Source organism: Sciurus carolinensis, unplaced genomic scaffold (assembly GCF_902686445.1).
Source record: "Sciurus carolinensis unplaced genomic scaffold, mSciCar1.2, whole genome shotgun sequence".
In the NCBI taxonomy this organism is placed as follows: Eukaryota; Metazoa; Chordata; class Mammalia; order Rodentia; family Sciuridae; genus Sciurus; species Sciurus carolinensis.
The window spans coordinates 1469061-1494669 of NW_025920151.1; the positions used below are offsets into that span (position 1 = coordinate 1469061).

The 25609-nt window shown below is 50.5% G+C and overlaps 1 protein-coding gene across 1 annotated transcript in view; it reads left to right on the forward strand.

The window, feature by feature from the left end:
• Positions 1 to 223: 223 nt before the first annotated feature.
• LOC124974510 (uncharacterized) overlaps positions 224 to 25609 on the forward strand; it is a 115717-nt gene continuing 90331 nt past the window's right edge. Inside the window, exon 1 of the mRNA XM_047537719.1 lies at positions 224 to 260. Coding sequence (XP_047393675.1) covers positions 224 to 260 — 37 coding nt within the window. The remainder of the gene's footprint in view (positions 261 to 25609) is intronic.

Below are 25609 nucleotides of genomic sequence, written 5' to 3' on the forward strand. Positions count from 1 at the left end.
TAGAATGTTCTGAAGTAGATGTGAATCCCAGACAATGAACTCAGTTCTGGAAGAAATGGAAACCTCCTTCCTTATATATGACTATGTAGCTTAAGTTGTCTTAGTTTTTATGGACCAGATTGTTAGAGTACATCTCCATGAACTTCATGTCAGTTTTCAAATGGGTCATGTCTCAATTGCAGGGTGTCAATGCAGGGCTGAGGGTGTGGTGACTGTCACCACCATGGTACAGTTTTTGGAGAAACTCGTCACCGTCTCTGGTGAGTGTGGTGGTTGTTATTTGCACTTGTCTTTGAGCCCAGCGGCTCCCCTTTCCAAATCTCTGCTATTCTTTTGCCATTCCTCTTAGGGAGAGGCCAGGGTGTATTAGGAGAATACTTTGACAAACTCAGGTGAAGACTGAGCCATCTGACTTAGAAATTGTCTAATAGCAATTCCTGCGGGGAAGACCATTCTTACAATCATTGTAATATGCTTCCCGTATGCGCCATGCAGTCACAATAATTTTACAATGACTGGATCCTGGTTTAATTGTAGAAGTCAGGTTAAGCCAGTTTACAGCGCAGTAACAAATATCTCCACCCCAATCTCAAAAATTTGTAGCAATAGATTTACAACTTCTCATGCCCCATGCCTTTTGCAGGACCAGACACTATCCTGAAAATGGCCTTTCATGCGGTAGTCCAAGAACTTGGAAGGGTCTTCAATTGGCAACTAGACACTTCACTCAGAGATAATGGACAAACATCATCATTCTCACCTGAGAGCCCAGAGCTTGCTAGTCATAGGACACACACAACCACAAGGGTGCAGAATGTGCCATTGTCCCCTGAGTCTGGGAGGTGGACACTCTGGTGACCCATCTCTGTGTCTGCGGAGCTGCCTCTAGATGAGCAGAGAGTAAGAAGAGGAGTGAGAAGAAGTGAGGTCACAGGCGTGATGGGTGACAGCAGTTCCCTGTGACACAAACCTGCTCTGCCATCTGGGGTGTTTTCAAGAACACCTACCCAAGAAAGTTCACAAAACTTGTGAGTGCAAATTTTATGTTGTGAATATTAAGAAGGAAGCTTAACTCATCCTACTGGCTAATTTGGTGTAAAAGAACTCAGATCACGGGGACACAGAGGATGCTGGCACCTGGGGACTCCTGCTTCTCCACTGGGATTGGCTTTGCTCCGTGAGGTGCCTGCTTCTTCCTGTGCTCCTGGGGTACAGGACGCTGCCCTGCCCCCTCCCACCCCCTGGCCTCTGGAAGGTCACAGGAGTGGCTGGTGTCAGCGCGTTAGGAAGCCCACTGAGCAGAGTGTCTGGAAGGGACCTTTCCAAGGGCCGCTCACACCACACGCGTGTGTCTGCGGGTCATGCTGAAAGTCATCCCCACTCAAACTCTTCCCTCACAGAGGCAGGCCACCCAGGCAGCTCCCCATACATCAGAGGACACCGTGCTTGTCAGGAGGTCCTGCCAGCAATCTTCACTGTGGTCCAAGACATCAATGGAAATGCTGCGGGGACCAGGCTATGAGCTCCCAAGACACTGGCCCCTGGCACGGGCAGAGTGGAAAGAGGAAGGAACAAGGAGGGGGTTTGAGGACGGGTGAAAGACCCACGTGGGGTTCCTCCATTTACAAGGGGGTCGGGTGCTCACAAACCCTCATAAACAAAAAGCGCCACGTGTTGAACATGCATTCAACACACACAGAACCAACAGTCACCCTTCTGTCTATGTAAATTTGGTGACTTTGGACATTTCATGTAATTGGAATTATACTTTGTTATTTATTTATTTATTTGAGTTTTTAATTTAAATTTTTAAAACCTTTTTTTCCCTAACAACTTGTACCTTACAGAATGCATTTATACATTTGATAGATCATTTGTGAATGGAGTGTGATCTCTCATCTTCCTGATTGTACATATTGCAGGATCACACCCATCATGGAGTCTCCGGCAATGCTGGGCAGCTCGAGGCAGCATGAGGCAGCATGAGACATCAATCACATTTTCCTGACCTCCTGGGCTGGTTTCTGACTGACTGGAAGCGGCTTAGCGGTTCAAGCCTCACATCCTTCACGCCAGCATCCCAAGCTGGATGACAGAAGGGACCTCTGCCCACCGTGCCCTCTCCCTTCTCATGAAACTCCCCCAGAAGCTGCCCACAATTCTCTCATGTGGATCCCTGACAGAAGCAGGTGCACAGACTCCCCAAGACCAAGCATGGCAGACAAGTGACCAGCCCAAAAGGTGAGACCAAGCAAAGTTCACATTGACAGCTTAGGGACAGTTGCATCTTCATTGGGCCCTACTGGCAGCCTCACACCTGAATCAATTTAGGGTGCTGTTTGTATGAAAACAAATACATCATACACATGCATGGTTATTACTTCATTATGATATTGCTTATGTTCCCAAACCGCATCCGGAGGAGTTCCAGAGTCTCCCTCTGCTTCTTCCTCCTGCATCAGATTGCTCCACATCCCTGTTCATAGAGTCCCACAGGAATCAGGTTCCCTTCAAATACCGAGAAGGAAAGATGGGGCCTCCCATCAGGCCACTGCTGCCTTCGCTCCATGCTGACTCACCGTGTTGCCATCCGGGAGTGGCCTGTGCAGATCTGCAGCTGCAATTCTCTGTTGCTGCCGGGACACCTGCCCAGGACACCGGGCATGAGGCTAGAGTGCTCTGCAGTTCGGGTCTAGATACTCCTTGAGCAGGTGCTGCCTGGCTCCCTGCCTCAGTCTGTCACCAGCCCTTTGAAACCAGCCTCTCCTGCCCCGGGTTGAACTCCGCTGTCATCCTAGGCTGTTCTTTTCACAGATTCCTTTGTTTTAGGAAATTGATTGTCCTTTCCTCTTCCTTGACCTTAATCTTCGGGTCCTACTTTATCCTATCTGCTCTCACTTCAGATTGGGGTTCAGGACACAAGTGATCCACTTCCCATTCCAGGAGGTATTAGATTCATTTTACAAAACAATGCCTCTTTCCAGCATCAGTCTTGTATATGGTGGAGGAACAGGTGAGATCTTTTGCTAATCCAATAGGATACAGAAACCGTCATTGCAGGAATCTTTTCCATCTTTTTATATAGCTTTATCCACAGCAACTGGGAGATAGCAGGAGTCCAGAGTTTTAAATAAATTAATGAAGGATTAACACCCCTAGGTCTCGCTATTTGACACTTCTCAGGCAATGAACATTTAAAGAATTGAAAGTGAAAATTCAAGAGAAGTTTTCCTTGAACAAGAAGATCCCAGTTGGTTGGTTATCTCCCTGCATGACCAAAATGTATTAGGCAGCATTCTGTTACTGTAACAACTAGCCGAGATAATTAACTTGTAAAGAGAAGAGGTTTCTTTTGGCTCACAGTGTTGGAGGCTTCCGTTCATGATCCATGGACCCCACTGGTTTTGGAAACGTGGTGAGGTGGGAGCAAAAGAGGAAGAGTAACAGACAGAGCCCAACTACCCACTTCCAGGGCGTGTCCCTGACAACCTAGGACCTCCTGCAGCACCAAGATAGGAACCATGTCTGTGACACACAGGCCTTTGTGGGACATTTAAGATCCAAACCACAGCAAAGCTGAGCCTAGAGAAATTCATAACACACACCCCGAGGCGGCGACCTCTTCCCTTAGTCCTCACCACCCGTGACACACTGGCGAGCCTCTGAGCAGTTGGATTCTGCCTCCTCAAGTTGCCCTTCACAGTTGGCATGACCAGATGTCACCTCTGGGAACCTCAGGTGTCCTGGCCAGAGCCGGATGCTGCAAGTACCTGAATCTGGGTGCTCTGGTCACTCTATGGACCAAGGCTTCTCTTCTCCAGAAGGTGGGGACCCTGCAAGCGGCTATTCTCTCCATCAGACTCTGTTCCCTCCATCCCTGCATGGCCAGTTCTGCCAACGCTTCAAGTTACAGCTCGGAAATCTCCTTTGGGGGCTCTGTCCTCCCCAATAGCTGCAGCCACCTGTGCAGGGCAAAGTGAGCATTTCTGAAAGTGCCTTGGAGAATACCTCACGCCACAGAACTCCACTGTATCTGAAAGTTCAGCTGTTTTGGTGGCAACTGTGCAAATGGAAATACTGTTGGTTGGTTCCTCTGATCCCTGAGCTCCACACCTGTGGATTCAACCAACTAGGATTTGAAAATACTTGGGGAGCGGGGAAATCATCCATTCCAAATACACACAGACTTGATTTTTCTTGTCATTTTTCCCTGAACAATAAAGTCCAGCCATTATTGACAGGGGATTTCATTGAATTAGAGGTGCGCATGTGTGCTTACATGCGTGTGTTACACACATACATATATGTATTTTCATACACACACATATCTACCATTTAGAGATGGTTTGAGGTTTACAGGAGGATCTGCCTGGGTTTTGTGCAGAAACTCAGTTTTTTACGAGGGAACTGAGCATCCTGGGATGTCAGTAACCTCTGGGTCTCCTGAAACAGATCCCCTGTCCATTCAAAGGAATGACTGTCTGTTATTGTGCCTGAAATTACACCTCAAAAGCCTTTCCCTCAAGGATGCTTTTAAAAGAATGTGTGCTTCCAGGAAGAAACCAGCAAATTCATTGACACTGAGGTGTAATCGACTTGCTGACTTAAACTTCTTGGATTCATTTAAAATGTCAAGGGGTTACTTCAAATTCACTCCAATTTTTCCTGAATGGGATAAAAATCAACTCTGCAACCCACCAAATTATGCATACAGGAGCCAATTTTTGCTTTCTTTCAAGTTTAGAAATGAATGCTTTACCTCATTTTCAGAATGATTTTATTTGCTGTTGACATTTGCTTTTTTTTCCACATTCCTCATACAGAACAAGTCTTAGACCACACTTGGCTATTTAAATTCTAATTAATTGAAATTAAATGCAATTAAAAATTCAATTCCTTCCTCTAGCGAGCCTCATTTCGATTCCTGAATAGCTGCCCGTGTCCAGTGGTCCCCACACTGGAGAGGATAGATAATAGACGGTCTCCTCATCACAGAAAGTTACATTAGGCGGCTGTGAAGCAGAATTCAAACCCGCAGTGACTGTCCTCCTCAAAGCCTTGGTGTTGGGTTGAAACGCCCACCGGAGCATATCCTATATGACATGTCCCCGAGAGAACAAAGCCCCTGCTCCGTGGGACCACAGAGCCACCAATGTAAGAATGTCCACTGGGCATTACTTGTATCAAAGCACTGACCAACAAATGTGTCCAGCCACAGGAAACTGGATAAGAAAACAGGACATTCAGGTCCACAATCTCTTCCCATTCTCCTGAAATTCAAAAATGGCTGTAGACCAAAAGGCTTTGTTTGGGGGCATGGGTGTTTGTGTTGCTATGACAAAGTTCATTTGGCAGAAAACCTGACCTGAATGGGCATGAGGCCACTGAGGGTAAAATTCTGTGTGACTTGCTGCCCCCTAATTACTGCTCTTGATTATTCAGTGCTGCCCCAGACCTCCACAGGGTGCCTGGCAACGTGGCTGATAAATGCATCACTCGCAAACTCCAAACAACTTTTAAATCCTGAACCTCAGCTGGACCTGCAAGGTTTGGAAATGGATTGCAGGTCTACATCTGTCCACAACAACCCAGGAATAAATCAGGTCCACACACATAAACATGGGTCAATAAGCTGGATGAGAGAAGGGAAAATGTAGAATAAAATAGCCTTCAGGGGCTAACGCATGCTCTCCCTGCTGTTGGTGGACACACGGGGGTCACCCTGTGTGGGTGTCCACCGTGGGAGGATGGCTCCCTCAAGAGGAGGCTGGGCACAGAGCCAGGATGAGAGCCGGGTAAGTTGGAGGGTCGCCTTGGTAACATCAGCCCAGTTTTGTGCACCTGTGGTGTGAGAATCAGTGTACAAACAACAAAACAAATGATCTTAAATAGCCACTTACTACTGACCGGAAGGACCTCCAAGCTGGCCCACCTTCTACCTGACAAAAGAAGAGCTTCCCCTGGGGTGAGTCCTGAACTCCAGAAGGAGGGCAGTGGGCAGCCCCAGGACCCCCATCCACTCGTGACCAGGTCCAGCCTCGCTGCAGAGAGGACTTGGCAGTGGAAGACCCCACCCCATGGTGCTTCCCTCCCATGCACAGAAGGCCCCTCTGTGGTGTCCTCTGCCTTCTCCACATCTGCAGACCGACGGGACACCCCAACCTGGAGCCCTCTCTCCCGGCTTCTGTCTCCTGCCGATGGGCTGTGTTCTTCGGGGCGGCAGAGAACCCTTGCAGATCAGGGCAGCCACGGCAGACAGGGTGTGGGGAGGGGGTGACCACTTGAGCTCCCTGCATCTGCCAGGTGGAATCCACAGTGGTGGTCTTCAGTAGCCTCTGGACCAGCGGCCTCCGTGGGGACCTGTAGGGTATGTCTTCTAAGGCCCTGGACTCACTGCATTGGAAAGAGGGGGGGACCCAAGGCTTCCAGGGGATTCTGATGTTACAAATCACTGACTGGCATCTCGACCAGCAAAATGCTTAAACATCAACAGCACGGAATGTCACCGTGCTTACTCTTTATGCAGGCGACTGGAGGTGAGCCCGGAGAAGGCGTCCCCGTGGGGGGACCCAGAGCTCTGATGATCTCTGCCATCCCAGGTGCTCTGTCATTCCCAGCAAGGCAGTCCCCCCGCCTCGTGTGAGTTCAGGTATCGATTAAACTAAAACGATCGCTGCAGCGAGCGCCCCACACACCAGGCATTGCATTTGCAGGCTCAGTGTCTTGCTAATGTTCATCCGTTTCAAATGGATTCGCCCCTCACTTATCACCTTGCAGGAAGGAGCCCGGCTAATGAGGGATGGGCTTGGCTGGGAAGGAGCAAAGGAAGGAGAACAAAGCAAATTCTGTGCAGCTGTTAATAACAGTCCTGCAACCCGGAGGGTCAAGCCATTGCCTTCCGAGGCCACGGCTCCTCTGAGGCGTGGCATGTTGACACAGCTGCCAGGGGTGCTGAACAAGACCTGGATGCAGTTGACTGAGCAGGCTGAGTCTGGACCCTGAGCATCAGCCTCAGACCTGCTGGGATTTTCCTGGCCTGTTCTAAATTTGAAAGCAGAATTGAACCAACCGTCAAAAGCTCATGGCCTCATTTCTCCCCGGCAACCTGCTTCCTTCTGAGCAGGTGATCATCATTGCAGAAGCTCTTATCTGCAGGAAGGAAGTGCGAGGTAAAGAACCCTGTCCCCAAATAGCAAATCCTCTGGTCACTCATCTCGCTGCGGGGAACAAACTGTTCTGAAATTTCTCATTAGGCAGCAGATAATTAAGAATACAATTAGCAATCATTTAAATTACAAGCTGCTCTCCCAGAAAGGGCTGAAAATACAGTAAAAATGGAGGCAATCAGATAAAGGGACTGTCAAAAAAGAGCAGCTAGGGCCCAGCTTCCACGGAGAAGACAGAGGGAGGGGAGAAGGTGGGGAGCGGAGGGTGGGGGCCGCAGATCCAGGAGGACCAAGCTGGCGTTTCTGCCCCACGAGGCGGCTGGTGCCTCTTTGAAAATTCAGTGCTGACTTTAAAAATCAATAAATAATCATATCCTTCTGAAAAAGTAAAAAACAGAGAAATTTATATACATATGAAAATTAAGATAAGTAATGTGGGCTCTGGGCAGAAGGAAAGAGCATATGGGGAGGCAGAAATGAATTTTCTAAACCTGGAATCAGAAGAGCCTTGTTCTCCAATCTGGATTCCACTCATCTGAACTTTGTGAAATAAATATGATTTTGATATTGTAAAAAAATAAATAAATAAATAAACAAGCTCTGGAATCTGACATTTGCATATAAATAGAAAAGAATTCAGAGCCTGTTTACAAAGAGGAAAAAAATGACTTCAACGTTCTTATGTAATTCCTAGAAATTCTACTTTATAAATGTCCTTGTCATGTTTTTCTAAAAACAGAGGTTAATTTTTGTAGCTTTAGAATAAAAATAAAACCAGTTATTTATGAGAAATATCTCTATGGTGCAGCTGAACCCAAGAGATTCTTTTTGTCCCCATGTCCCAGCCAAATGAAGAGAAAACATGCAGTGATTATTTCCCACCATGTGGCTTTACTGATTTCACCTGTATTTCACCTGCTCACTGCTGATGGTGTCCAGGTATCAGAGACACAGGGGGAACCTGTTCCTCCACCTTCCGTGACACCATTCTCTGGGTCTGGCATCCAGGTTACCATAAGCACGTGAAATGATGGTGAACCTAAGGAACGCTTCCTGATGCCGTCAGTTCACCTGGAGGACTGACAGAAAAGCGAACTGACCAAGCAGAGCTGAGCACCCTAGACTGCTGCAGTGAGGAAGGACATCTCTAGAAGGCTCTTTTCAGTCTGAATGTGGATGGCCACCTCTCAGCACATCACTGGTTCGTGATTCTGAAGGTATCACTTGACACTCTTTGCTTCAGTCTCAGTCTGTCCATCACAGGTCCAGGGAGAGGGGCTAGCCAGTGATATGTGTGGGCATTCCCCTGGGGAGTGGGGTTCTCCGTGTGTGTCTGTGTGTCTCCAAGGAACTTAGGTCAGTTACGGGGGCTGGATCTATGGGAATTCAAGCTTCTGCAGAGCCCCCCAAGCCCTCGCGCTTGCTCCATTCAGAATGCTTGAAAACTTTGCTTAGCAAAAATGTCTTTCTTCACTAATGAGTTCTCAAAATGGGACTTTGACCAGGTGAGCTTTGGCTCATTCGTGGGAGCATGCATGGCGAAGGTGTGTTTAATCATAGGTACAGGACACTTACAACTGCTTCCGAAGATCGCCGTGGGCACAGTGTCAAATGCCATGCTTTTTCTTTATTTTGGCATATTTATAATTACCCGGAAGGATTTGTTAGACAACCACCACTTTCACTGAGACAGAAAATCTCAACGTGGTCTAAATTCTATATGCAACCTTTTATTTATCTCTGTTGTGGATGAAAACACTTTGGAGTAATTTAAGGTACTGCTGAGTGGGAAACTCAGAAGAGGTAAATGGCCCGATTGCTGTCTTTTTCATTCTAACTAAATAATGTGAAGAAGTTTGGTTAAAATGTATGATACAAAAGCAAACTACCTGGGTGCTGTTCAAGGCCATGTATTTCTTAAAATCAAAGCATGTGAGTCAGAATACTGATGAGGCTGTGGCCATCTGATCTCTTCCAACGCTACCCAGGAGCCAAGTGGCAAAGTCTGCGGGTCCAGCATCAGTGACTCCTCGGCCAGAGACTCTTGAGATGAGAAAGCTGGTCTGTGCAGGGACGTGGCTTCAGGTCGGGTGCCTCGAGGACTCATTGCCGGTAAGTGGAGGTCCACCCAGGTGGCACCTGACTCCCCCTCACACACCTGCTGTCTGTCCTTCCCCAGGGAAAGCCTGGGAGGTGCTTTCAAGGCAGACCCACACTTTTTTCCACGCAGACCTGTTCCCAGCCCATTTCTCAGGAGCCTCCTCACTGCCCTTCAGTCACCTTCTCAAGGGGTTGGTTTGAGCTCCGCTCCACGGCTCTGCTGCCATGTCTGCCTCTAGCCTGGGAGAACCTGCTTCCCACCGGGGACTCTGGAGAAGGAGACACCTGTTCCGCAGAAGCACCACTGCCTGGGCAGAGCCTGGTGACCTTGCATGGCCCACGCCGTGTGTGATGGACATGGTGAGCATCAGTCAAGGCCAGAACCGTGGAGGCCCTGAAGCAGCCTGGCACTGAGGGAGGCACGGTCCATGCGTGGTAGGCCTGATACCTGAGCAGTTGTTGGCAGCACTCTCTGTCCTTGTCAAGCTGTCTGTTAGGAAACACATGAGCAGGCTGGAGGACAGGGAAGAAGGGCACACAAGGTGGCAAGGTTCTTCCCCTGGTGAGTGATGGAAGTCCAACTCAAGCTAGCCTCAGCAAGAAGGCTGCTCCCTGGAAGCCACCGGAAGGGTCAATGGCTGTTCATAGGACAGAGGTACACGCCAGTCCCGTACACACGTTGCCCACAGTGCCCAGAGCTATGGTGTGTCCCCACATACACATCCCTAAAAACACCGTCCAAGGGGATCTGCAGCAGAGGTGGGGTTCATGACTGGGGACCCAGGCTACCCTGGGAGACGAAGAGAGGTCAAGAAGATGCCGGGAAGATGGGCAGGAGGAAAGGACCAACGGAAAGAGAGGAAAACACAGGAGCCATCACAGGGGATGGAGGTGTGAGGAGGTGCCAGGCGCCCACCAGGTAGATGACATGGGGGTGAGCCTCAGAGAGCAGGGACATCCTTCACCGAGCAGGAAACCCAGCCGCAAAGGCTGGGACTGCTGCTTTCTGTCCAGCGTGTGCAGGAGGGTCCTGGGGACAGGACTCTGAACACTCTAATTATCTGGAGGTCAGAGATGCGTGGTCATCACACACACACACACACGTGTGTAGATGGGTTGTTTGGGAATCCATTCTTCTGGTAGATTCGCACACGTATAAACACACACGTGTTCACGTGTACACAGATACACATTTCAACATGTAGGTAGATATTCCAAACTTACATTGTCTGGCCTCACAATTATAGTTCTTGATAATCACACAAAAAATATCTGTGCAAACAAAAGGGCAGGTGTGAAGTGTGCCCGTTGGGCATTGCTGAGAGCAGAGCAGGAACCCTGACACCCAAGATGCCCCTGGCCAGAACTGGCCATGCTGGGGGACTGCCAGGCTGTGGGACGCGCTGGCACTTAGAACAAATGGAACAGGTTGGTCCAGCCGCCTGGGGAGCGGCAAAGGACAAGGCACGAGGGAAGAAGGGACGGGAGACCAACACGCCTGCCTGGCGTGCATGAGCACACGCACACGTAACCCCCGAGTGCCGGCGGTAAGCACTGGGAGGTGGGGTGAGGCGATGGAGTCACCCCATGGCCTAACTTACAGACTGCTTATCATGGAGCTGCTTAATGGGCTAGCAATAGAAAGTGCAGCACTTTAAATTGAGGAATGTTAAGAAACAGTTGGATCTGAAAAGAAACATGCACTGATGGACTTCTGCTGCTGTGGTTCAAAGGTCCTGCAGTGTGGGGTCAGATCTTGCTCCTCACAGGAAACCCAGCCCCGTGGCCACCCACAGGACACAGGGCTGGAGGGATGGGCCCAGAGCCCAGTCCACGGGCACCAGGGGACACAATGCAGGGGTCCCAGCCCTGGTCCTGCCCCACTGGGCCCTGGCACAAAGCTGAGCCAAAGGGTTGCTGGGCTGACTCTCGCCTCTCAGCTGCCAAAGGAGTCCTTGAGGAAGCTTCTGGAAACAGGTTCTCTCCCGTGGGCCCTGGGCCCTGCAATGATGTGGACCAGGCACCCCTGTTCACCCCGCCTTGCTGGCTGAGTGCACGGGCACTGATTTCCCTCTGAGATCTGTCCCCTCCCACCCAGAAGCATTGAGGATCATTCCCAACTTCCTCTCCAAAGTGGCCGCATTGGGATTGTCCATGTCGAGGGATGTGAAAAGGCTTTCCCACAGTGAAGGGTCCCTCTGGCAGGGGCGACCTCCCCGGTTTCAAGGGTAGGTGATGAGCAAGACTAAAGCACAGGGCCAAGAGGATCAAGCTTTCCTTGCTGGGGGAGGAGAGGCCAGGGTCTCCCTGGGACGGCAGGAGACCCAGCGAGCTGCAGATGCTTGGATGGTACCAGACAAGGTCGCCAACCTCCCACTGGGGCCTCTGAATGCCAGGCCCCAGGGTCTCACCAGTGTCTGTCACAGACAAGTACCTGGAGACAGTCACAGGAGGACAGGACTTCGGGTGCCACCACAGACCTGGCCCCTGAGGTGCCATCTACTGTCTCTGAAGGAGGTGAGAGGAATTCCCTTCTTCTCCCTTCCACTGAATGAACTTCCACTCTCCTTTTAGATCCACGTGGACACCTGGCGCTGCTCACTGGTGTGTCCTGCACACTCTGTCCTGTCCCCGTGCAGAGGCGTCTCTCCGATGTGCTCAGCAGGTCAGTCCCAGGCAGGGTGTGATCAAGCAGCAGGACGGATGTGCAGATTTCTGCACTGCTAGTTTCTTAAGTAAGTTTTGATGAATTGGTTTAACTTTAGCAGAAAATGCATTTAAATGTGTTTGCTCGAAGTAAATATTTTAAGATTACATTTGCTAAGGGAAGAAGGGGCTTATTTAATTACAGTTGATTTCCTGTAGTAGCTTGCGGTTCCTCCCTCTGGGGTGACTGATTGTCTTCTACTGTATTCCTCCTGCCCTGGCAGGGACCACAGGAAATCAGCTGAGCCCGACATGGGTGCTTGCGTGGAGAGGAAGGCAGGGGAGGTCAGTAAAGGCACATTTTGCCCCCAAAACTTGCAGCCTCTGGAGGTACAAAGGTACCACGTGCTGGGGTGGTGCTGGGAGTCACCCAGGTGTGCGTCTCCCTCTGTCCTCGTACCTGGGCTCCCCTGCACCCTAGAATCTTGGGCATTTCTACGTTCAAACCCCAGGGTGGGCCCAAACCATAACCAATCATTAGATGGGAGCCACTCCTCTTGAAAAGATCTGTCATCGCAAGACCCTGGGTCCCTTAAACCTTAAGATTTTAGCTCTGACCTAAACAATAGGCAAACACAGTGGGTGCTCTGTCAGGAGGAGCCTCTCTTGCCCCCCTGGAATAAGGAGCCGTGTTCTGGAGGGTGTAGTGTGCCCAGGGCAGGGGCCTTGGCAGGGGCCAGGCTGCCCTTCCCACCCTGTCATCTTGGCTCTGAGTGGTGATGGGGGTGCTGACAGGTCCCCCAGCATTTGAGAGACCTGGGCTCTCCCTCTCTGGCTCCTTAGGGCTCCTCATGCTACCTGACTCTGGAGGGCAGAGCAGAGAGGGCCCCATGTGAATCCCAGGCAGGGTTCCTGCTGCCCAGGGGGCAGCCGGAAAGGTTAGCTCCCCAGGGAAGACCAAGGGGGAGGTTAAATGTTAAGGAGGCCTCTGGGCACGCTGGCATCCGGCAGAGAGAGTGAGGGCTTGCTGGGCCAGGCACACTGTCCGCCTGGTCCCACAGGCTCAGTCTACTCCACCAGAAGAGGCGGGCAGAGCGCCATGCTGGTCCCACTCCCCGTGTAGACCTCCAGGTTCGTCAGAATCAGCGAGGCTGTTCCATGGGTTGCCAGGCTGAGCAGGCCCAGAAATAAGCACAGGTGGTGCTTGACCTGAAGGCCAGGCTGGGTGAGCGTCCCACTCAGATGTGGGAAGCACCAGGCATTTGGGGGGAACCATGTTTGCATTCTGAATTCCGATCTCTTCCTGGGCTAGCGCTTCTGCTGTGCGGGCAGTGGGGGCGAACCACGGCTCCCGTCAGCCAGGCCACCATGGGGGCACCACCCACACTCGACCTGAGCTGTGCGGCCCCGCGGTGCCGCTCCCTGATGCCTGTGGGTCCGGTGCATGAAGCACCTGTTCACATTGGGGAGGTCTTCCACCATGAGCTCACAGGGATGTGACTTTATCTTGGGTGGAGGTACAGCTGAATTAAGTCCATTAGGGAGTCTGAACATGCAGACTCACACACAGATTGAAAGACGGAGCTAGAAAAGGAGGTAAACCTGGGAAGACAGTTGATAGACAGACAGGTGATAGATGATAGATAAACGATAGACAGATAGGTGATAGATGATAGGTGATAGATAAACAGATGATTGATAGATGATAGATGATAGATAATCAATGATAGATGATGATAGGTGGATGATAGATAAATGGTAGATGGTATAGATGATAGATGATAAATGATAGATGATAGATAAATAGATGATAATAGATAAATAGATAGATAAATAGATAATAAATAAATAGATAATAGATAAATAGGTGATAGATGATAGATGATAGATAAATAGATAATAGATGATAGATGATAGATAAACAGATGATTGATAGATGATAGATGATAGATAGATGATAGATAAATGATGGAGAGACAGGTGATAGATGATAGATAAATAGATGATAGAAAGATGATAGATGGATGATAGATGATAGATAGATGATCAATGATGGATGGATGATAGATCGATGATAGATAAATGATAGATGGTATAAAGGATAGATGATAGATGATTGATAGACATAGATGATTGGTAGCTGATAGATAGATAAACAACAGAGAGATAGGAGATAGATAAATAGATGGTAGATTGATGATAGATGAATAATAGACAATTGATAGATAGATGATAGATGATAGGTGGATGATAGGTGGATTATAGATAAATGATAGATGGGATAGATGATAGATGATAGATGATTGATACACATAGATAGGTGATTGATTGCTAGCTGATTGGTAGATAGATAGATAGATAGATAGATAGATAGATAGATAGATAGGGGGCACAGCAAGCTCCACCTGGTACTCCACCATGCAGACTCACACCCTGGGGACTCTACTCAGTAAATGATGGTGGAGAGGAACAAGGAACAGAGGAATGAGTGCAGAAGGTGCGGATGGGTGGGTGATCAAAAAAGAGAGGAGAGGATCCGGTCCTCCTTGCCTCCTCGCCTGAAACGAGACCTCCGTTTGAATGAGGCTGAAGTGAGTTGCCCAACGCCGTGGTCCTCCTCCGCTGCTGAGATGGAGAGCTGGGCACGCTCCTCAGACGCCGCCTGGGAAGGGTCTCCAGAGCGTCCAGCTCCTCCCGGTCAGTCCGTGTCTTCCCAGATTTACTTCCCAAAGTACCAAGGGTAGGAGAACCCTCAGTCCCAAGCACGCTGGGAGGCTCAGTAACCTGGGTCCAGAGTATTTCCAGTTCAGATTTCACATGCCCCTCACAGAAGGATAGTGTCCACTTTACACGACTAAAGATCTGAGACCATGAGAAGGGGTCAAGCTGCTCAAAGGAAGAAGCCAGACCTGTTTGATGTGCCCAGAGCCATCATCCAAGTTCAACCCGGAGTGTGGTTTAAAAATAATGAGCTCAGCTGGGTGCAGGGGCGCACAACTGTCATCCAGCAACATGGGAGGCTGAGGCAGGAGGACCGCAAATTCAAGGCCAGCCTCAGCCACTTAGTGAGATCCTGTCTCAAAATTCTAAAAATAAATAAATAAAAGGGTCTGGAGATGTAGCACAATGGTAAAGCACCCCTGGGCTCAATCCCTGGTATCAACTAAAATAAAAAAATAAATGATATAATAAATTTTCAAAACCTTAAATAAATAAATAAATAAACTCGTCATGGTTGGCATCACTAAGGCACATGTGGTCACCAGCCTCAAATCCAGAGACACACCTAGAACCCGATGCCACAATCCCTCCTTCTTCCCTAACGGAAAATGAGACCCTGCTCCACACAGACCACACAGTGAGATTTCACGGAACTTTACAGGAAAGGGAGACTGTTAATTTGGTCATGTTAATTTATTGTGGTGGAGATCTGGTGCATCATTTAAAATTTACCCCATTGATTTTATGGGGCCTCTTTACAGTTGTTAGGACAGTTGGAAATGTTAAAGGGAAAGGGCGCTCCCTCACCTCTGGCTCACCGTGCTAGAAGAGGCTTTGGGAAACTTCCTGCACTGCATGCTTGTCTTCTCTGGCCGACTTCCAGGTGCTGGGAAGCTTAGGGTGCTCAGAGGCTTCTGGATGATGGACAGGTGCAGCGTGTCACACTGGGGCGGAGCAGGAGCTAACTTGATGGGTGTCTGGGACAGGCCAGCAAGATGCAGCATGGAAAATTAGCCCAGTAAAGCAGCTATAAAATATGAGTCATGGCATCATAAAAACGCCAACAGACCAAGCCCAATAAATATCACAAGCAGCCAAGAACAAGGCCCATTACCCTAGTGCAAACCTGGAAGTAGTGGGTCTCATGACTTTGTAGCTACGGTTTGTGTTAGACCAACTCTGAAATAGTAGCCAGTGGATTGGACCGGGTGAATCCACCTAGAAAGTGAGCCACTTAACCACAAAATGTCTTTCTGCATCCTTGCATCAAAAGTACGCAGAGATGGTATATCAGTCAGGGCTCTCTAGGGGAACAGAATTGACAGGAAGTATGAGTATAAAAGGGGATTTATTAGATTGGCTTCCACAAGCAGAAGCTGGATAGTCCACAGTGGCCGTCTGCAGCTGGAGAGCTGGAAGAACCAGAAGCTGTGCTATCCAAGAGGCAGAAGACCCAGAACAAGAAAGACCAACTCTTGAACCATTCTCTTTGTCCCTGGGGAAGATATATAGATTGTTCCAGTGAGTCTCTTGTCAAAACGGTTTCATCCATCAATCAATATATCACCTCGTCCCATGTGTTTATGCTTAAGAACAACTTTTCAATCCACATTGCTGATTCATGAACGCTGCACTGGCCAACATCACTCTGACTCAGGTCTGAATGGAGCTTCTCTGTGTTTTCTCCAAGAGCCACATCACTTGTGTCTTTGCTAGGTATCACTTAAGCACTATACTGGGGATGCACACTAAACAGCACAATCAACAACCAAATGCACAAAAATGCAAAGAAATTATCACTAAACAGACTGCAGAAATGATTCTGGTAAAAGCAGGTGATTGCAATAATGATGGAGATGCCAGGTAGCTCCTCTGAATCCCACCCAGGAAGGGCCCGTTGCAGATCTTAAGGTTCCTGATATTTTTGGTTTCCTCCTTCTCCACTGCCTTTCCCTTGACTCTCAGCATGAGCCAGGCAGCAGGGAGGCTGCAGACCCTTAAACCTCTTGTTTGTCTCTGGACCCATCCCTTAGCTAACCCAGGAAATATCATGCATGGTTTTTATAAAGACTGTAACAACAGAGGCTGGAAATAGCCCTTGAGCTATTAGGTGGACCAGACCTGTTTCCTGTTCTTTCTGAGCACGCAGCTGACCTCTGTCTGCGGCCTGCCTTGCAGGAGTGCACATTCTTCGCTGAAGAAGGTGAACAGATGGGACAGGAAGCTCATCAAGGCCAGGTCTATGGCACCCCACAATGTCCTCCTCACCCTCTCTTCCTGTTCTTGAGGGTGGAGGTGGCTCAGGATGGGAGGAGCCCTGGTCAATGCACCACCCACAACACCAGGCTGAGCTTTCTATGAAAGAGAAATTGCCATCTACCAGATTGTAGCCGTCACTCATACTGGGGTTTGTTGACCCTGGCACGGAGTTTTACCTGCAGGAGTGAACAGGAACCACTTGGCCAACCCAGGAGGCTCAGATCTCTACTCGTTGATTTCAGAGAAGCAGGACGTGGCCACTCTGGTGTCTCCAGATACTGCAGATGCTAAAGATACTTTGGGGATCATAGTCTAGGGATGCTGACAGCAGAGAAAGCCTGATTTGGTTGTGAGATCTCGAACAGTCCCCTTCATTTCTGCTGAATGTGTGGTGCCCAGCAGATACGCAGTACATCATTCCACCCAGCAAAGCAGACTCTGCCTCTGCAAGTCTAGGGCGTTTTCAGTAAACAGTCTGTAAAATATATTCTCCTGTTGGTCTCCAGTGAGTGCTTTCCACCCCTGCGTGTCTTCCCTGAAGCCACTGAAGCCACTTGTCACTCATCCCTGAAGGGCCAGACTGTGGGTACTTGGGGAAGGATGTGCTAAGGCCAGCTCGTGGCCCCTGGAGCAGGCAGGATGCTAGGAGGAGAGAGCCCTGCAGCTGCCACGGACCCCAAGTTCTGACCCAGGCTCCCCTCCAGCTGAGGAGCATGAGATGACTCCTGCTGTGTCCAGAGGCAGATGCCTCACCGGCCAGGAGCCTTTGCCATAACGGTGTTCCAGGCATGCCTCATCTGTTTCAATTTCTGGTCTGCGCCGACTGGAGAAAAGCAATCTATCATCTCGTAGGGGAAAGCCATTTGGAGGAATCTATCTTGTGCATTCCTACCAGCTCTGCTGCTGATGAATAGCAAATGGCATCAGAGAAGGAAAGAGGGAGACAGAGAGGGGGAGGGGGAGGATGGGGAGGAGAGAGGGAAGGACAGAGGGAAGAAGGAAGGTGAAGGAGGGAGGCAGGGAGGAGGAGGGACAGAGGAGGAAGGAGTAGGAGAAAGGAACGTGGAAGGAGGAAGGGAGAGAGGATGCTCCTGTGAAGTGAAGACCCCTGGAGTCACCTCCCAGGTCGCAGTGGACTGGAGGGGCGGCAAAGTGTGGGTGAGGAATGGAAACCCCTGGGGTTGCCTCAAGCATCTGTGGCTACAGTCGTGCTCCGGGAGGCTGCCCTTCTCAGGGATGCTTCCTTCTCCTCCCTTTCCCACCCACAAAGCCAGCTCTCTGCTCCTGGCCTCCTGGAACAGAGTGGGACGCAGAAATGCCCTCTGCACGCTTGGCTGAGAAGAGGCTGACGGTCAGGAGGCAAGGCCATGAGGAGGCAGGATGTCCGGAGGTGAGGCTGGCTCCCACACAGCTCACCCTGGCTGCCACGGCTGGTGGGGCCTGTCCAGCTGGCAAGTGGCAGAGCCAGGACTGAAATGCACGTGGCCTGGCTCCCGCCCCAGCCCACGGCAGGGTTTCACAAGACCAGAACGCCTGGCTGCACCAAAACACTTTCCCTAAAACATGAGTGGAGTTTTTGAAGAGAAGAATAGAGGAGGATTGTCCAGCTTCGATGGGGGCTTTTGCTTCGCAGCATAAAGACCTAAAACTCAGAACAGTGCCCTACCCCAAGTAACCGAGTGTAACAGTCAGCTCTTCCTCACTGTGACAAAACACCTGAGTAAAACAATTTAAAGAAGGAAAGGTCGACTTGGGTCCAGGATTGGCTGTTTCCATTGCTCTGGGCCCAAGAAGGAAAGGTCGACTTGGGTCCAGGATTGGCTGTTTCCATTGCTCTGGGCCCAAGGGGAGGCAGAACACCATGCAGGTGGGAGTGGTGGAGGAAAGCCACTCGATGCACGAAGGCCAGGAAAGAGAAAAGCAGAGGAAGAGGAATGGGGCCAGGGACAAGCAGAACCCTCCCAGGGCATGCCCTGCTGACCTACTTCCTCCGCCTGGGTCCCACATCCTGCAGTTTCCGCCACCTCCAGCAATGCCATCCAGCAGGAATCCTGGATGGCTTCATCCTCTGAGGTCCAGCCCCCACTCCACGCACTCCCCAGGCCCCATCTCGGGACACTGGTGCACTGGGAACAGAGCGTAAACACAGGAGCCTTTGGGGAACAAAGGGGAGCTGTGGGCAGGTCAGGAGTGTGGCTAAGGGCACCTTGAGCTGGTCCCCCTCTCCTTTGGGTCTAGGGTGACACTTTCTGTGGGTTGAATGGAATTCTAGCCATCTTGCAATGGGAAGGGCTTCCTGGAATACTCCAGCTTCATGGTGTCAACCCTGAAAGGTGCTGGCCAGGGTCTATTTCCCCACAGAAGCTTGTCCTAGGACTGAGCCCAAGGTGGGCTGTGTAGGACAAGCAAGGTTTTAGAGAAGGGAGAGAGCCGCTAGTCGGGGCCTCTTCCAGCCTCCACAGGCATGAGGCCCCATGGAAGCTTCTGTTCTCCTTGGTGCTCAGACCCTGAAGACCTGGCTGGGTGCTCACAGCCCAGTGCTGTGGACTGCATGGTCGTGTCTTCCCATGGCTTGGCTGTCACAGCCCTCACCCGTAGTGTGCAGAGGGGGCCTCTGGGAGAGGTTAAATGGAGTCACAAGGGTGGCCTCTGATCCTACAGGATTAGGGTTTTCTAAGAGGCACCTTGGGTCCTGCTTGCTCCCTATCCAGGCATGCATACCAAGCAAAGGTCGGGTGGGGACACAAGAAGAGGGAGGTATTTGCCAGGAGCTGACCCTGTCAAACTTTTATGAGGAATTTCTGGACTCCAGAAATGTAAGAAACATTTCTGGTTTTTAAGCCATTTGGTGTATGGTATTTTCTTATAGCAGCCCAAGAAGACTAATAAATAAAGCACATACTGCTATTTATACATCATGCAGAGGTAGATATGTTCACGAGTACCAAATATGATGCATATGAACATGCATATGTAAATGTAGAAAACTATACGTATGCATATAGAAGGGTAGAGTGTACATGTGTATATATTTCTCTTTCATGAGACTAGTTTGAATTTTTCGTAATATTTTAGAAATTTATCAAAAATGATAGCAAAGCATTCATTTTCCTGCATTCCAATAAACAAATTAGTTTTATGTTAAAAATAAGGCAATTTTATCACTTACACTAAAATACTCTAGAGACTGAACTGATTTTTATTTTTGCTATAGAAATTTATATGACAAAATCTATGCCATAATCTTTGGATCAAAGAGCACACAGAAAAAAATTAATTGGGAGTGTGGAAGGTGAAAATTTCACAGTCGTCTGCAGCAGCTAATTAATAAAAATGTTTTACAGTCTCTCTAAATTTTGTGATGGTTGTGATGTTTCTTAGATTTTCAAAATGTGCAATTTCATGTCATTTCTTATCAACTTACAAATATTAGCTTTCATACATTTGTTTCATTTATAACTTTGTATATTTTTCATAAAGAGAAATCCAAAGTATAAAAACACCTGGGCTTACCTCAAGCTGGGCTACACTTTGGCATCTCTGGAGGGATTCTTCAAGGAACAGTGGCTTTCCTAGGTGCCCCCGTAGGGAGATTCTAGTTCGGCTGGTCTGTGGGAGTGTGAGAGGCATTAGATTCAGAGTGGTTTGTGACCCTTTCCCACAAGATTCTCAGGGATGCACAAACCACCCAGAACACACCAGAACTCCCTGGGGGTTCATGTCTCCTCATTTGGAACGAGATGATCTTCCCACATCCCATAAAGGAGTGGCAACTTCTTCTTCTCTGAGCATCCAAAGGACCCCCGGGAGCTACCTCTGGACTGGACGTTGAAGGCCACCATCACTTGCCAACCCTGCAGGGTCACATGGATGGTAAATCTGAATCCTCAATTTGATTGGATTCAGAGATGCAGAAGATGAAGAGGTGGGTCAATGAGGGCGTGTCTAGGAATGATTGGCATATGGGATAGCAAACTGGAGTGGAGACCCTCCCTAGCCTGGGCAGCACTGTCCAATAGGATGGTGGATTGGATGGAATGAAGTGGAAAGACCAAGGAAGCAGCAGCAGATTCATCGCCTGAGGACATGGGACTCTTGCTCCTGCACTCTTCTAGAGCCGACCTTGCCAGTGAGTTTCCAGAAACTTTGTTCTCAGACGAGGGTAGCACCATTGATCCCTCTCCTCCGTGGCTTCCACCTCTTGGACTGTGCAGCTGCTGGCTTCTCCAGCTCTGGTTGCATAAGTCAATCTAACAAACCCCCTTTTTCTAGCCATCCTTCCTGTGGATTCCATTCCTCTAGAGGACCCTGACTCATACACACAGGCTCCACAGGTCTGCACACACCCACACTGCCCCGCAAGGCCTTAGCCAGGCAGGCACGGCAAGAGACACAGGCTCCTGGCGCCCGGTAGGGCAGGCTTCAAGATGCTCCGGCAAGTCCTTCTGGAACCCCTCGGGCAGTCTCTTCTCTTCACCCGCCATGCTGCCTGGGTCGGAGTCCCTCTTCCATAGCTTTCACAGACTTTAAAACAATGAGCTCCATGTATTCACTGCCCCCGGGGAAAAGTGGCTTTTCTTGTCTTTGGGGCTCCGGTGGCACCTTTTTGAAGCTGGAGGGTGGGGGATAGTCGAAGTGTCCGATCATGGGACTAATTCTAATTCCAATCAACCAGTGGGAGCTCAACTATAACCGAAGTGAAGGAAAAACTAAAATTATTTAATCTTGTGAATTTGCACTATTTTTGAAAACCATTTAAGAATATTTAGCCTTGGAAGCATGCACAAAAGAAACAATTTTGCAATCGCCCTGTCTAAAAAGCTAAAGTATACTCAGGTTAAAGGTACTATTTTGAACTAATCAAAGTGATAACAGTGAGATATTGAAGGAGCGTGTGAACTATCAAACATGCAATTTGCATATTCACATTTCATTAGATGTTTCTCTCTCTCTCTCTCTCTCTCTCTCTCTCTCTCTCTCTCTCTCTCTCTCTCTCTCTCTCTCCTTCCTTTTATTTTCTTTCTGTGTTACTGTGGTGTGAATGCAAGGATTCCTGCATGCTAACCAAGTACTCTACCACTGAGCTCCTTTTTAAAATTTTATTCTGAGACCGGGGGCTACCTGGTCTGGCCAGGAAATTGTGATCCTCCTGTCTCAGCCTTTCTGGTTGCTGAGATGGCAGGTGAGGCCATGGCCCCACTCCCTGATCATGCTACATAGCCTCTCTCCTCTCTCTTCCTCTCTCTCTCCCTCCTCTCTCCCCTCTCTCCCCTCTCTCTCTCTCTCCTCTCTCCTCTCTCTCTTCTTCTCTCCCCCCTCTCCCTCCTTCTCCCTCCTCTCTCTCCTCTCTCTCCCTCCCCTCTCTCCTCTCTCTCTCTCTCTTCTCTCTCCTCTCTCTCTCTCTCTTTCTGTCTCTCTCCCTCTCTCTCATCTCTCCCTCTCTCTCTCTCTCTCTCTCTCTCTCTCCTTCTCTCTCTCCTCTCTCTCCTCTCTCCCTTCTCTGTGAGTGGGCAGGGCGGATGGACGCCCCATGGAGCTGCTGGGCTGCCTGGGCACAGAGCCCCTTCTGCTATTTGATTTGTCTGAAGCTGGTTGCTTCCTTTTCTTCAATGCTGTCCTCACACACCTGGGCCCACCCTGGGGGAGACGAAGAGTCCTTGGGCCCACAGCCTGGCCAGAAAGGTGCTTCATCTGAAGAGCACACCCAGCTCAGGGCTCTGCCTGAGGCTGGGCGCAGGGAGGCCCGCTGGACGGCCTGGCAGAGGAGGACATGGTCGTGCTTCATCTTGCTGAACTCTCCTGGTCACTGTGCGGGGATCACAGAGGGACGGGGTGGATGCAGGGGGGTGGTCAACATCTACCTCAGTGGTTGGGTGAGAGCAGCGTCCAGCACCGCGTGGCTCACAGTCCTGAGCAGGAAGGCCACCCCTACATGACAGTGCGTGTTCAGGAAGCTACGACTCCATTGCCCGCCTATGACGGCAGACCCAGCCATGCTGGACTCCACTGAACAGTACTCACTAGTTATCCGCAGCTGCCCAGGGCCCGTCTCTCGACAGAAGTCTGTCCCAGCGTCAGGCCGTGGCTTGTGACCATGAGGAGACCCCGACGAGGCCAAGCGGCGGGTTTAGGTGCCTCGGGTTTGCTGTTGAGACACGGGGAGCATTCCACGTAATGACGTGGTCCTTGTCCTTGACCGTCACAAGGGCCCCCAGCCCACGTGCTCCATCCAGGGGTGTCTCCACTGTCCCTCAGGGAGCTGGCCATGGCAGCAGCACCCTCACAGGGCCAGCCTTTCAGGATGCAGGCTGCTCACTCTGCCACCCTGATGTGCCAGGCAGGGGTACAACATGAGAAGCCGTGTCCCTGGCCCAGGGCCTGCAGTTCCCTCCCCTCATCCTTCTCGAGCAGTGTGCCCCTCTGAAAATGCAAGTCAGACCTGCCCGCCTGGTGCCAGGCTCTCACGGGGTCGTGAGGCCCGCGGGCCGGGGGGTCTCCCCTTCCTGGCGCCCATCCGCGTCTCCTCTTCAGCTCACCCTCTCTGTGTCCAATCCTGAAGCCTCTGGGTCAGCTCTCACCCCAGGTCCTTCCCTCCACCCGGACGCTCTTCCTGTATCACCCCAACAATTCCAAATCACCCCAGTTCAGCAGGCAGTGGGTGTGAGAAGCCATCCCCCTGGACAAAGTCAGATGGGCCATATACAGGTTGGGGACAGAGTCATCCTGAACTGCACGGAGGGCTGCACTGGTTACACCCCGGCCCAGCCCATGTCCACACTTGTTGCCTGATGGGGCATCGAGATCAGCAACCCATGGGGAGGGCGGGAGGGGACAGTGGCCCGTCCACGCTCAGGCCAGCATGATCCATCCTGAGGTGTCCTCAGGGGGTGCCCAGACCAGCCCCTCCCACCTGTTCATTTCATAGGTGGGAAGATGGCGGCCCAGAGCAGGGACACCAGCTCTCCACACACCAGCTTTGTGATTGTTCTAAAGAATTCAAGTCTTGTCCCTTCCACCCCCAAAACTTCTGGTCACCTTTGTGATCATGAAAAATGATACCCAAACTCCTGAGGTCCAAAGAGCCTGGCCCGGGCTTGTCTCAGCCAAAGGAGTGGGACCTCCTTCCCAGGCACCGCCCTATTCTTCTACCCACAGCCGGGACGTGAAGCATGCACCCCGGGGATGCTTGCCACCAACGCATGGGTGGCTAGGCGTCTGTCCCCCTTTCTCATCTGTGATCTCCAAAGAAGCTGGGACCTGCTGCCCTCGTGTTGCATTGAAGAACCAAAGATTGTCCCTCTGTGTTCACCGCTGGCTGGGACCGTTAGCTCGTGAGCCTGAGCACACCAGGCTCAGCGTTGGACACATTGTCTAGTTGTTTAAACAGAGCCCAGAAAATGATCTTTTACCCACTGAGAGCTTTGCCACTTTACATAGCCCCCAGAAGTGCACCCACAGTCTGCCACCCAGAGATTAAAAAACACCCCATTGCTGTGAAAGACCCATGAGGCTCCTGCCTTTGGGGCTTTGTCCTGGTCGTCCCCCACCATGCTGAGCAGAGCACCTGGGCACACAAGCCCGTCTTCCCTAGAGGTGGCTTGCCCTGCTCCCCTCCTGGACCGTGTCCTGCACCACAGCCTCTGGATGGTCTCATGTTGTGAGGGACCCAGCCTGCATGCCAATCTGTCAGCGCTGCCCGAGTGACTCACTGTGTCCTGCTGCCACCTTGTGGTCGTCCATCTTGCCTTGCTCAACCCTGAAGCCTAGAAGAGTTGCCTCTCCGAGGAAACGCTTCCCACCTCGCCCATGCCCTGCGGGGCGGGTACTCCTCCCCAGTTGTCCACGGCGGGTGCTGGATGAGGGCTGCCACATGCATGGGCAGACAGATGAGGCTCACTTCACCCACTTTGTCTGCAAGTCTGCCATCCTTGCCCTCCAACCCTGGGCCAACTCTCCACAGGCCAGTTGTGAAGAACCAGTTCTTTGTTGCTGCTCTTCCAATCAATCAATAAGAAGAGGAAACTGTTTGCATCCAGCGACCCCTGATTTTTGGCATGCAGACCAAGAAATGATGTTCTGAATGAGACCAGCTCAAAGTCTTAGGCCTCTCTGCCCTGGCGCCTCGTGAAGGTAACACAGAGCCGAGTTTCCCAGGGCATGGTGAAGCCCTTGCCTGACCCTCCCAGGGGTCATGGGTTGCTGAGATGGGTGTGGGTTAATCCGGAAGCCGGGGTTGGAGCCCCAGGCCCAGGCACCCCACCCAGTGCTGCTCTCCCTGGCCCCAGCTGCTGCCACAATGCCCGTGTCCTTAATCCAGTCAATGCACCAAGCCCGGGGAAGAGAGTTAAATAGGGCACTGTGCCCAGTCTTTGAGTACCCAGCTGTCACTCCGGCCTCGCTTCAAGCATTTATTTACTGCAACTTCTCCATTATTTTCAGATTTGATATATACAAAACATTACAGCAGATGCCGTAAGGAAGCCTCCTTGAAACCCATATGAAGCTTATTTGGGTTTCTTGTCTTGCCTGCTTCCCCTGTGAGCCAAATGACTGTCAATCATACCCAAACTTTTGTTATCAGAAACACATGCTTGCTTTCTAGCATTTAGAAAAATAAAAGGACACCCCCTTTCTGCCCCCAGCAAATTGCAGAACTCGACTAAATGTGAGTTCACCTGTGACACACAGCGGTGTCCCCAGCAGTGGCTCATTAATGC